This window comes from Lactuca serriola, chromosome 5 (genome assembly GCF_051521515.1).
Source record: "Lactuca serriola cultivar US96UC23 chromosome 5, Lser_US96UC23_V15, whole genome shotgun sequence".
Lineage (NCBI taxonomy): Eukaryota > Viridiplantae > Streptophyta > Magnoliopsida > Asterales > Asteraceae > Lactuca > Lactuca serriola.
In genome coordinates, this window is record NC_136412.1 from 258,668,530 (window position 1) to 258,680,870 (window position 12,341).

Sequence of the window (12,341 nt, forward strand, 5' to 3'; positions counted from 1 at the left end):
AGCCTTACACCGTATGGATTGTCTTAAAGGTGTTGTTTGTGTTTTCTAAAAAATCATTTCTTACCACTTATTGTTGTGTTGCGGAGCATACGCACAACACTTGGCCCTTTGTAGTTGTTTTTTTTTCAAAAAACTTCACTTAAAAACTATTGTTTGTGTGCTGCGTGGCGCAACATTTGACAATCTGCTTCAAACTTCTTCACACATTACTTTAACTTATTACAGCAGTCTGCAGAGGTTAAAAAACAAACAAATTTTTTATTACATGTTGCAGCCGTTTGGTCCCCTCATCTGCTACAGATGGTTGTAGATGTAGTCCGCAGACTTCATGCATTTTTGCTTCGAAAAAACAAACGACACCTTAGTTGTGGATGAAGTCAATGGAAAAAGTCATTAGCGTATAATATCTTCTAATTATGTTGTACTATAAAGTTTAAAAAATTAAAAAATTTCAATCATTCAGATATTATACATAAAATCATTAATTTCATTAACTTATAAAATTTCAAATGAAAATTAAATTTCAACTTCAAACAGTAATTCAATACTTTTGGATGATTTTAAATGAAACTGACTTTGCAAAACAGTAATGATATAATAAATAACCTTGTTAATATTAAATACGGGAAATACAATTATATTTTTAATTATGAAAATCATATATGGTATAGTAGTATCTGTTGCAACATTAAATACAAGAAATATATTATACTATGTCAATTATGAAAATCTTAAGTTTTTACAAACTTTTAACTTTTAGCTTGTAAAAAATGATTTTTTTCGTTTAATAATAAGAGCTTTTAGCTTTTATATAAACAAAAAGCTTTGAATATAAAAATTACTTCAAATAGCTTTTAAGACCTTTTAATTTTTAGTTTTTGTCAAACACTTATACATAAACAAAAACTACAGTTTCAAATTACAAGCAGTATAGCTATCGGCTAGTTTTTTCAAATATAATGTCACATGATAAATCCAGTCAACCAAAACCCGTCATGTTTTTTCTCATTTTGAAGAATATTAATGACATCATGACATTAGATGGCAATGACACATACAACTTGTTTTAAATAGACTTCTATCATTTTAAATAGTAAGCAACTTCTAAAATATTTCAGTAAAATCAAATTTAGTCTAAACAATCCAATCCATCATAAAAAATGAAAACCGCTTTTATATTTGTAATTCAAGTATATCTCTTGGTCCTTGTTCAATGTGTAGGGAATCAGTTTCAGTTTCATCCTTATGTGAAATTCTTAAAGATTCACAATTCTAAAAAGAGTTATGTTAGTCAAGATTTGAAAGTCGAGGATCTTATTGTTTATAAAGGGTCCCAACACGGTAAGAAGGAGGCTGACAAGATTTTAAGGTTGCCAGGACAACCAAAAGGACCAAAATTTAATCAGTATTCAGGATATGTGACAGTGGATCCAAAACATGGTAAAGCTCTATTCTATTATTTTGTCGAGTCCACTCATGCATCCTCTAGAAAACCACTCGTGTTATGGCTTAACGGAGGTACGAAAGCACCACATTTAGCATATATGTATGTAGATGTTTTATTTTATGTGTTTTAGTTACATATTGATAATTGAATTTATTATAGGGCCTGGGTGTTCTTCGGTGGGAGGGGGGCTAATGATGGAGCTTGGACCATTTCGAGTCAACAAAGATGGTAAAACTTTATCCAACAACATGTATGCTTGGAATAAAGGTAAAATAGTTTTCATTATTCATCAAAAAGTTGATTACATGTCTGTTATTTTATGAAAATGAATGGTATACGAAATTTTTTAAAGAAAAACATAAAATTAAAGGCTAAAAATATGTCATCAAAACACACACACACACACACACATATATATATATATATATATATATATATATATATATATATATATATATATATATGTGTGTGTGTGTGTGTGTGTGTGTGCGTGTGCGCGCGCGCACGCATTCAATAAAGACAAAAAAAAAAGACATGTTCTAGCCATATATTTGTATTTTCAAATATATAAATATAAATATTTACTTAAAAAATTCTTCACTTATTTTATTTTCAAAAAAAAAATCACGTTTTAATAAATTATTTCAATAAAATATTACTCATAAAAATATATTGTGTGATATTCTATTAATATCCATTTTTCATATATATATATATATATATATATATATATATATATATATATATATATATATATATATATATATATATATTTTGTGTGTGTGTGTTTGTATTTATATTTTTTTTTCTTTGAACATAAAATTTTATTATAGAAATATATCTATTTTTTATATGAAAAAACCTTTGATACAAAAATAGTCATTTTTGTAGACATTTTGAGTGAATGAATATTCCTTTTATTCATAATTATATTCTACTTGCGAAAAGAAGGTAAATAAATGAGTATAATGATTTTTATGCTTATTTTTCTTTTATTGTTACCTTGATTTATACATAAAATGTTTATGAGATCTATTTTTGAATGATTGCCGATTATTTGGTATTTTAAGGTAGAGATTAATGCATATCGAGTAATCATATTTTATACTTTATTAGTTTATACAATAAGGTTTGAATTCATTATCTGATCACATTTTAATATACCAAAATTTTCTTAGTTTATGCATGCATATACTGATAAAAAAAATAAAAAAAAAAAAAAATCAGTTGTATTATGTAAACTGAAAAAAAAAAGCAATTAAATGTTTAATTACGTAATTTGATGCCATCTATTTAATTTAATAATTTAATTTTAAAAAAAAAGGTAAAATATTATCTTGATACAAACTTTTCCTATGATTATAAATGAAAATAATATAACGACAAAATAACCTTCCTGTACTCACATTTATTGTGCGGCCGTTACAACTTAATATCCTCATGTGCTAACAAAATAATTAGAAATTGATAGGGTGTAAAACTTAGTTGACCGATACAAAGAAAATTAAATATATTTTTACTTTTTTTCATATTTATTCTCCTGTTCATATAAAATCATAAGATTATTATATATAAATACTATTAATTTTTCTTTTTAATCATCTTTCTTCATTTTGATTTTGAGACTTGTTTTGATCGGTGATTAAAATAATAATTACCAAGAAAATATAGAATGATATTTGATTTCCAGATAAAAAAAATGATATTTTATACATTTTTTGATTATTGAACTTGTATACATGGTAAAGTTTATTATCTTTTAGAAAACAAACCCCTATATATCTTGGTTCTAGTCACTTGCTAGAATGTTTTCTCCAATTTTATATATCTATTTGTTGTTTTCAAAAAAATATTGATTTATATTTTAACAAAAATTCGATATATCTATAGCCATACCATGATACCATTTAGGCTATGTTTTGCGTATTAACTGAAAAGCTAGTTGTCAGCTGAAAAAGTAGTTGATCCAAGTATCTATAGCCAAATATGACAATTTAGAAAAACTCGAAAAATAAGCTAGTTGTGGTACGTCAAACATAGCCTTATACTTATACTGATCCAAGTTTTTTGTTTTATTATTTTATTATTTTTTATTTAATATTTGTTCCGGCGGAATCTACATAGGCTACTAATTTACTAGAATTAAACACAAATTTAATACAATTCAAAACATATTAAATCAACTAACCTTTAAAAATCTCACAAACTTACTATTTACAATTATAATATATGCAGTGGCTAACATACTCTTTTTGGAATCACCGGCTGGGGTTGGGTTTTCATACTCCAACACGACATCCGATTATAAAACCACCGGAGATAAAATAACTGCAAAAGATTCATATACATTTCTGATCAATTGGCTTGAAAGGTTCCCTGAATACAAAACCAGAGATTTCTACCTCACCGGAGAAAGTTACTCCGGTCATTACATACCTCAACTTGCCGAATTTATCCTTAAAAGCAACAAGAACGCTAATCGTACTCTTATCAACCTCAAAGGGATTGTGGTAAGCTTGATCACACAAAACAATAAATTTTTTCTATTTCTCTTTTCGCAAGTTTTAATATATTTTATATATATGTTAAAGATTGGAAATGCATTCATGGATGACGAAACTCAACAAACGGGAACACATGATTTTTTTTGGTCGCGTTCTATTACTTCTGACGAAATCCATAAAGGAATAGTCACGAACTGTGATTTTTCGTGGAATGCTACTTTATCTAAACTTTGTAAGACGTACATTAACCAAGAGTATGACCTTGTTGGAAACATTGATCCGTACGATATCTATGCTCCCTTGTGTTTAAATAGAACTTCTTCAGAGGTAACTTTATTCTTTTTTTTTTTCTTTTTAACCAATCAAATCAAATCTTATGTTACATTATTATCATAACATGAGTTAATTATTTGTGTTGATTCTCACCAGAAATCAGAATTTGATCCGTGTTCTCTAGAATACATTGAAAGTTACTTGAACTTACCCGAAGTTCAAAAATCACTTCATGCAAACCTCACGGGGCTTCCCGGAAGGTGGCAAGATTGCAAGTATGTATGCTTTCTCGAAACTTGTAAAATAATGTTTTTTAATTAGATCAAAGAGGGATAACAATTATTTTATGTGTGTAAATGTAGCGGCGAATTGTTTGCCAATTGGAAAGACCAACCGTTTACTGTGTTGCCAACCATTCGATGGCTCATGCCTAGCGGCATTCGTGTTTGGCTTTACAGGTACTCATCATATATATATATATATATATATATATATATATATATATATATATATATATATATATATATATATATATATATATATATATATATATATATATATATATATATATATATACCCAAAAATATTTTCAAGTAATTAAAGAATTACAAATATTTTCCAATATATCCATTTATAAATTAACCACATACCTAGATTTTTCTTATACATATATATATATATATATATATATATATATATATATATATATATATATATATATATATATATATATATATATATATATATATATATATGATCATTTATAAAATTGCAGTGGAGATACTGATAGTTCTGTGCCAGTGACAACAACAATGTACGCAATAAAGAAACTTAATACAACAGTGAAGACACCATGGCACCCATGGTATTTGAAAGGAGAGGTCAGAAACTGACAATTACAACTTAACATAGTACTTAATTAACATCATGTGCAACTAATCTTATGATTTTGTTTTTTTTTTTTTATTGTTTTGATTGTATTTAGGTTGGTGGATACGTGGTTGGATATGAAAACTTGACATTTGTGACTGTTAGAGGAGCCGGACATTTTGTGCCAAGTTACCAACCTGCTCGAGCAATCGCACTTTTCTCATCCTTTTTGCGTGGAAAGTTTCCGGGTTCCAAGTAAATCATGCTTGTAGTTTTGCATCCATGTTTTGAATTTGAATGTTGCTTTCGATGTGTTTTTCTTTTTTGATGTCTTGTTGAACTTAAAAAAATGGATCGTTTTCGTTTTCGTTCTCGTTTTCTTTTACTTTGAAAAGGATTAACTAAATTACAACATTGTTTATTTTAGAGGTTATTAACTTATGGACCACTTATATGAAATTGTGGTTATAAGAAAAATAAATAAAGAAAAAGGTGATTGGAAGCATGAGCAAGAGCCATAATGAGAAAGAACAATGAGTACATTCATAAGTAAAGGTGTAAAGCCACTTGGAAAGCACTAAAAGCCTTTCTTGTAAACCATGTCTTATGGATCTTGCTTCTTCAATCCTAGTAACACCGAATTTCATCCAATTATAGAACTCAAAAATCACATATAATATTAAAGTTTTTTATTCTTTATATCAAAATTTTGAAAAACCATGTTTTAAAATATGTATTTGGATGTACTTTAGCAATTTATTCGACAATACATAAACATAAGATTCAAGCTCAATACTTTTAAATAATCTAAACAAGTCCAATCAAATTCAATCGTACATATAGCTAATAGCGAAGTCAAAAAGTTTTACGGAAACACGTAGAAGTAACAAACTTAAAAGCATTAAACTTTACACATAATTTATAATTAAATATAAAAGTATTTAGACTTTACTACAAACTTAAAAGCATTAAAAATGTATTTACAGATTTGGTTTTGGTTGGTTGGTTTGTTTTGTTTTGTTTGGAACTTTATTAACCCGAAGTTAGTTCTAAATCTTCGATTGTCGGATCGAACCAAATTTATATTTAATAATGTGTCCGAACTAAAATAAATTAAACTTTAAACTTGGTTGGTCAATGAAAATAACTCATGTATTAAAATGAACAACATAGACTTCGATTTCATGTTTAAAAACAACTAATACATAAATGTTACACTCTGAATATTTTAAAATTCTTTTTTGGCTCTTGATTATTCACTCCCACACATACTTACTTTATCATTAGGATTGTATATCCGGGTTCTTACCCGAAATACACTAACCGATTCGTTTCGTGAATTAAAGACATTGAGATTGAAGCTACTCTCCCCTCACAAACTTCCTCAATGATTGTGTATTTATCAAACAACAATAAGAAAAATAGAATAATTATGAGTCAAAACAAAAAGATTGATTCAAACGAAAAAATTTGCCAAATGTGAGTGGTTTTCTAAAAAGAAAAAAAAAAGTCTGAAGGGTTTTTCGAAATAATAAAAGTTGAGTCTTTTTCTTAAAAACAAAATTAAAATCGGAAGATTACTGTTAAACTAATTTGTTAAATAGTCAAATTAAAAAAAAATTAAGTACTAAAATAATTTAAAAAATTTGAAAAAAAAAACAAATTATAAAAAATATAAAGTTATTTCAAGTCTTGCAGAGACCAACACCAAAAAAGATATAATTTTGGACCACAAAAGATATAATTTTGGACCACTATAATTTTTTTCTTTTTTTTAAAACTGAAACCGAAAAATAAAAACCATTTTTATAATTTTCTCTATATTAAAAATATAAATAAAAAAACTAGAACTTCACAATTTCTAAAGAGTGCATGTATTTCGCTTGGCGCGACTCGGCTTGGCTTGCAGTCAGAAGCTGGGGTCCTCTCCTTCCTACCCACTTTCTGCAACTCTTCTACATATTCACTTGTTAAATGTAGAAACCTAATCATCCATCTCCATCTCCATCTCCTTACATTACATGGAAGTACAACTGATAAAGCCGTCGCCGGCGATCGACTTCAACTACGACAGCACCTCCACTTCTCCATACGTCACCGCACCTTCAAGCCCTCAGTCCACCATCCCTTTCACCTGGGAAGAAAAACCAGGGATTCGCAAACAAAATAACGATGATAATTGTGAAGAAGAAGATGTAGAAAATGATTCGGATTTTGCATTCGGCCATTTGGAACGGCATTCTATCTCCGCCGCCGACGAGCTCTTTGATGGCGGCAAGATCAAGCCATTAAAACCACCGCCACGTCTGCATTTCTCTAATGATTCACATTCACCCCGATCGCCCAAATCCCCTAAATTACGGTTCAAAGAAGCGTTGTCTCCACGGAGTAAGAAGAAGGATTTCGATCCTTTTTCAGAGGCATTAAAACAAACATCTGGTGAGCAGACTAATCCCGAGGAAAATCCACCGGTTCGCGGACGAGAACAAACGACGAAATCCACCACCAGACGCAAAACATCTCGATCTCTATCGCCATTTAGAGTCTCTGATGTTCTAAACAACCAGAAAAACTCAACAACGGGTCAATCATCACCGACGGGTTTAACTTGGTACAACAAGTGGAACCTCAAGAATCTGCTACTGTTCAGAAGTGCGTCGGAGGGAAGCGTATCAACGAGGAAGGATCCATTGAAGAAATACACGATGTTAAAGAAGAGTGATCGTGACGTCAAGACGACGTTTAGCTTCAGAAGCACTGATAGTGGTGGTTCAATGAATGTGTCGGCGGATGACACGGCGGCGGCGGATCAGGAGGAGATAGGGAGGAAGACGACCTTGCCGTACAAATCAGGATTAATGGGTTGCTTAAGGTTTCATCAAAATGCAGGAAGTGTTCATGAGATCTCCCGAGGGATCGATTCTCTTATGAAGCAATGAATTTCATGATCACACCGGAAGAATTCATCAGATCAATTTTAATCTGATTTTTTGATCATCACATTTACAGAATGTGTTTTTAAATTTTACATTACGTAACGTGGATCTTGTTGAATGTTTATGTTCGTACAATGTGTAATTTATGATCGCTGGATTAAAAATCCAACAATGAAAATTTGTAAAATAAACGAGTATATACATATGCTTTTTGTGATCGTTTTATTTATTTACTTAAAAAAAATTGTGTGGAAGAATGACGTAAAATGCGTTGATTAAAAAGTTTTTATCGTTATTTTATCAAATTGTGCTTGTGTTCAAATTTAGGAGAAAAACCCAATAAATTCACAATGTAAACACGACATAGAAGTATAGAATTTACAAACAACCCACTAACTTTGCTTTGTTTTTTTCATTTGACTTTGTAGTCAATGTTTATTCCATGTCCAAACACACAAGAAACTTTGATGGGAATGGGACCATGAGATTATTTAGTCAAATAAATGTGTGCATGTTGAATGTGGAAATGCTACAAAACCATCCTCCATGTCCTTGGCATTATGTATAAAGTAAAGAATTTTATTACAACTAGAAATATATTATTAAGTTTGAAAATTCAGATAATATTAACATAATCATCATTCATAAAGGGGATGAAATTCGATACCATAATTTTTTAGTAGTGTGTATTGGCTAATTCATAAATATGAAAATCCTATACAAGTTGTAAGTAAAGATATGTTTATTGTCCATTATTTACCTTAATTCTTTGTTTTATTGGTATTTAGATTGTAGACCCTCCATCAATGATGAACCTCATTATATTTAACGCAACTTATTTACTCCACTTAGATTATTATTCTTTGGCTATTAACACTCATTCTTTGACCATCACCATCAATGAAGACAATGACTTCATTTTTCAAAATGTCACATATTTCATACATAACAATTTATAGTTTAAAATATACAGCTTCATAAACTATAAATTATATACTCAGAGTCTTTGATATATAATTACACCGTCAATGTAGCAATTTGGAAAAGAAGCTAGCCTATTATTGGATTTTATCAAGATCTTGTCAATTTTTATTAAAAAAGTATAATAGTCGGTGGGCCCATGAAATTATTTAATCAATAAGAGAAAGTGCTACAAAACCGCCCTTCCATGTCCATAGCTTTTTATATTCATGCTACAAAAATATGAGATCTTATATCGTCCTTTCATTACAAGTCGATTGCTTTTTCACTCGTGTAATATATTTTCCCCCCACTACCTTTTTCTTTAGCAAAGCATCTCCAATAATGCTTCATTCCCATCAACACAAATAATTTAATTCAACTTAAAAACTTTTTCCTTGTTTTTTTACCTTTTTAAATTTGTCTCAATTGACATTTAAGTTATCGATGTTTTCAATAAAATATAACCATATCAGACCAAATGTGATATAAAATATAAAACTATTTGTAGGGAAACGTGGAAGGATAGAAGGGGGGGTCCGTAGGGGAATTAAAATGACTAATGAGTAGCCGATTTATGTGACCAAAAATGGTCATCTAAAGTCAACCAAGTAGACTCCATTGTCACCATCACCGACGAACCACCAACACCAGGCCCCCCTTACCTTTTTGCCTAAACTTACAACATATCATTTTAGTTATTTATGGTCACCTTATCAAATTAAAAATCAAAAGATAGTCTTGTAGGACTTTTTAAAAAAAAAATTACCCGGTTTATCTATCAGTCTGATCAAGGACACAGGACAGGACATGACATGACAGAATAATACAGTAAGTATATCAGTGCTTATAAAGACCGAGTGAGGATTTCTCTCGCTCCTGGACTCTCTTTCTTGCTGCCTCGCGTGCCTTGAGGGCAGCGGCTTCCTCTTGGGACACGACTTTTGGCTTGGAATAATCTGGTCGTTTTCTTTTGTTTATGTAAATAGATGATGGCCTGTTAGCAGATTGTGTTGGGGGTTGAGTTTTGGAAGGCAAGGATGATGAGGATGATGACATGGCAAAATTGGGTTTTTTTTGTATGGGTCCAGAAGAAAGTTTGGTTGTAGCAGCAAGGGCTTCTTGCAGTGTTACCCACTTACCTGTTCCAATCACTCAATCAAAAATCAGAATGAATATAAAAAAATGGAAGTTGATAAAAAAAAAAAATAGGGATTTAGATTTAGGGTTTTTGATTGTGAGTGTACCTAAAGCATCAGTGTAGTAGAAGCCAGAGTTTGGATCGTAATAACAAGCGTTAGTTTGGTTGTAGTAATAACCAGATGTGGTGTCATGCTCCCACTCTGTCATCAAGATCATTTTTATGACAAGAAAATAATTATAATTGTAATAAATAAATAAGACAATGCGGAATATTATAGGTTATAATAAATTGAGAATATTACTCACCTCCAGACATTGTAGAGCCATCACCTATCCCTCCACTACCACCTAATGAATTTGCATTAGTATCTCTTGCCTTCTGAAAAGTTGATATGTCCTTTTGATAACTAAGACTCGCTTTCTGCAACCAATTTGGAAAGGAGCTTAATTATAAGAACAATATAAGAAGGGAAATAGTATTTGAGGTGTCTCATGAAAATATAATTAATATTTCACCTCTTCAATTTTCGTGAGAACACGGGCAGTTTCCTTTTTTTCTTTATCTTTAGCAACTTTCTCTTCTCTCATGTTAGACAACCTTTTGGTGACATTATCTTTGTGTCGTGTGCCAAGCTCATGATTCTTGATGCTTGAAGGATTATTGGATATGAAGATTTTGCACAAGTCACACCATTTTTTTCCCTGACTTACCCAATACTGAAATACAAAACAAATCAGATGTCAGTGATATTTTACTTTATATGTTCAAAGTATGAACACAGCAAAAAAGTAACCCAACATTAAGATGTAAGACAGAATCATAGAGCACATATACACTATTGAAACTTTTACATTAAATCATATGTATAAAGACCATGGCCAATGACAAAGTATTTTAAGAGCCCCAAAAACTCCCATTGAGAAGTCATTCCATTCCAGTTTAGTTTACTGCAATATATCTTCTTCACAGGATCCAATCATTCCCCACATCGATTTGTGGTTTGGAACATTCGTTGCATTTTAGTGCATTTATCTAACACGAATTGTTTTCTTTTCTTCAGTTGCTTGGTACTCTATCTTATCATTAGCAACGACAATTTACAGGAAAAGAATTGTGATTGCGTAGAATCAAGGCATATACTAATCAGAAACGATTATACTATGTTCGTATCAAAGAATAATATAAGACCCTCGATCAATTAAAATTGCTTTGATATAATGCATTAGAATCAGAGTCGGGAGATAAGATGGTACCTCAGTCATTATTGCAAGACGAATCAGCTACTGGAGATGTTGGTATAGCAAATCCAATTTGCGAATTCAAAACCCCACGATTTTTTCCGCAATTTGCGTAGATTTTGAAAATTTTGATCAGGAGAGTGGTAATTTAGGGCTTTAAATTATGATCCAAATTGAACCCTAGAATTTGCTCTTCCGTTTGCTATTAAGAAACCTCCTGTTGACCCCCCTACAAAAGGGAACATTGCCATATTTTGCCCTCTGTCTTATTGTTGCTGCCTTTACTCACGCCTACCTTCTTTTCTTAACGAAATAAATAACCAAGATGACTTTTTGTGTTGGAAATACAATTATTCGTCTTAAAAATGGTTGATGTTGAACTTTTTTTGTATATGTCAAAGTCAAAAATGTTTTACCGGAGTAGTTTCTTGGTTTAGGTTGGAGGAGTTACCCTCATCACATGGTGCGGTGGGGTGATATGACACTTTCACCGCACCAAAAAGACTACATTGTCGGATGCAGTGAGGGTAGATGTTGTCACCATGCAATGTTTATTCATTGCACTTTCTCTCCTCTCTTTTTCTCCTCTTTCAACGATAAATAATTTTTTTTAAAACCATTTGACCACTAATAGTCAAAAAAATTTACAAATATAGGGAGGGGTTCAAACAAGAACTCTTAAAGGTTAGGAATTTTAAGAATCATTTTTTTTCTTTATCATTAAGGGTGTTTTTATCATTCTAACATTTTGGAAATTGTAACCCGCAAATCATAGCCTTTCATCAGGGTCGGTCCAGATGGTGGGCAACCCGGGCGACCGCCCAGGACCCACATCTCCATGGGGCCTAAAATTTCTCCATGTAGTGTGTGTGTGTGTGTGTATAGTTATTACCTAAATGGTTTTTAGGACTTAAGTTCGTTCAAACTCAAACTAGCTTAAAAGATAAACAATTTGGTTTGCTTGTTATT

The 12,341-nt window shown here is 30.9% G+C and overlaps 3 protein-coding genes across 3 annotated transcripts; 2 read left to right on the top strand and 1 right to left on the bottom strand.

Annotated features, from left to right (window-relative positions):
* Positions 1-1,160: 1,160 nt before the first annotated feature.
* Positions 1,161-5,465, top strand: LOC145051585 (serine carboxypeptidase 1-like). Its single transcript, XM_078999485.1, has 8 exons — positions 1,161-1,518; positions 1,607-1,714; positions 3,683-3,957; positions 4,039-4,278; positions 4,381-4,499; positions 4,587-4,682; positions 5,000-5,105; positions 5,210-5,465. Exons 1-8 carry the CDS (start codon positions 1,161-1,163, stop codon positions 5,351-5,353), a joined length of 1,446 nt encoding a protein of 481 aa, XP_078855611.1. The 3' UTR covers positions 5,354-5,465.
* Positions 5,466-7,018: 1,553 nt separating this feature from the next.
* LOC145054102 (uncharacterized) lies at positions 7,019-8,255 on the top strand. Its single transcript, XM_079002233.1, has one exon. It carries the CDS (start codon positions 7,116-7,118, stop codon positions 8,031-8,033), a length of 918 nt encoding a protein of 305 aa, XP_078858359.1. The 5' UTR covers positions 7,019-7,115; the 3' UTR covers positions 8,034-8,255.
* A 1,427-nt stretch (positions 8,256-9,682) lies between these two features.
* On the bottom strand, positions 9,683-11,580 carry LOC145054103 (C2H2 and C2HC zinc fingers superfamily protein). Its single transcript, XM_079002234.1, has 5 exons — positions 11,388-11,580; positions 10,650-10,850; positions 10,440-10,554; positions 10,238-10,333; positions 9,683-10,132 (listed from the first exon to the last, which is right to left on the bottom strand). The coding sequence occupies exons 1-5, from the start codon at positions 11,394-11,396 to the stop codon at positions 9,831-9,833; spliced, it is 723 nt and encodes a 240-aa protein (XP_078858360.1). The 5' UTR covers positions 11,397-11,580; the 3' UTR covers positions 9,683-9,830.
* Positions 11,581-12,341: the final 761 nt, after the last annotated feature.

Excerpts from the sequence above, each read along its gene's own strand:
- LOC145054102 (XM_079002233.1), top strand. The coding sequence starts at position 7,116 with ATGGAAGTACAACTGATAAAGCCGTCGCCGGCGATCGACTTCAACTAC.
- LOC145051585 (XM_078999485.1), top strand. The coding sequence starts at position 1,161 with ATGAAAACCGCTTTTATATTTGTAATTCAAGTATATCTCTTGGTCCTT. Across the intron at positions 4,500-4,586 it reads GGAAGGTGGCAAGATTGCAA|CGGCGAATTGTTTGCCAATT; the intron begins GTATGTATGCTT and ends GTGTAAATGTAG. Across the intron at positions 4,683-4,999 it reads ATTCGTGTTTGGCTTTACAG|TGGAGATACTGATAGTTCTG; the intron begins GTACTCATCATA and ends ATAAAATTGCAG.
- LOC145054103 (XM_079002234.1), bottom strand. Across the intron at positions 10,555-10,649 it reads TTCTCACGAAAATTGAAGAG|AAAGCGAGTCTTAGTTATCA; the intron begins GTGAAATATTAA and ends AATTGGTTGCAG. Across the intron at positions 10,133-10,237 it reads CTACTACACTGATGCTTTAG|GTAAGTGGGTAACACTGCAA; the intron begins GTACACTCACAA and ends TGATTGGAACAG.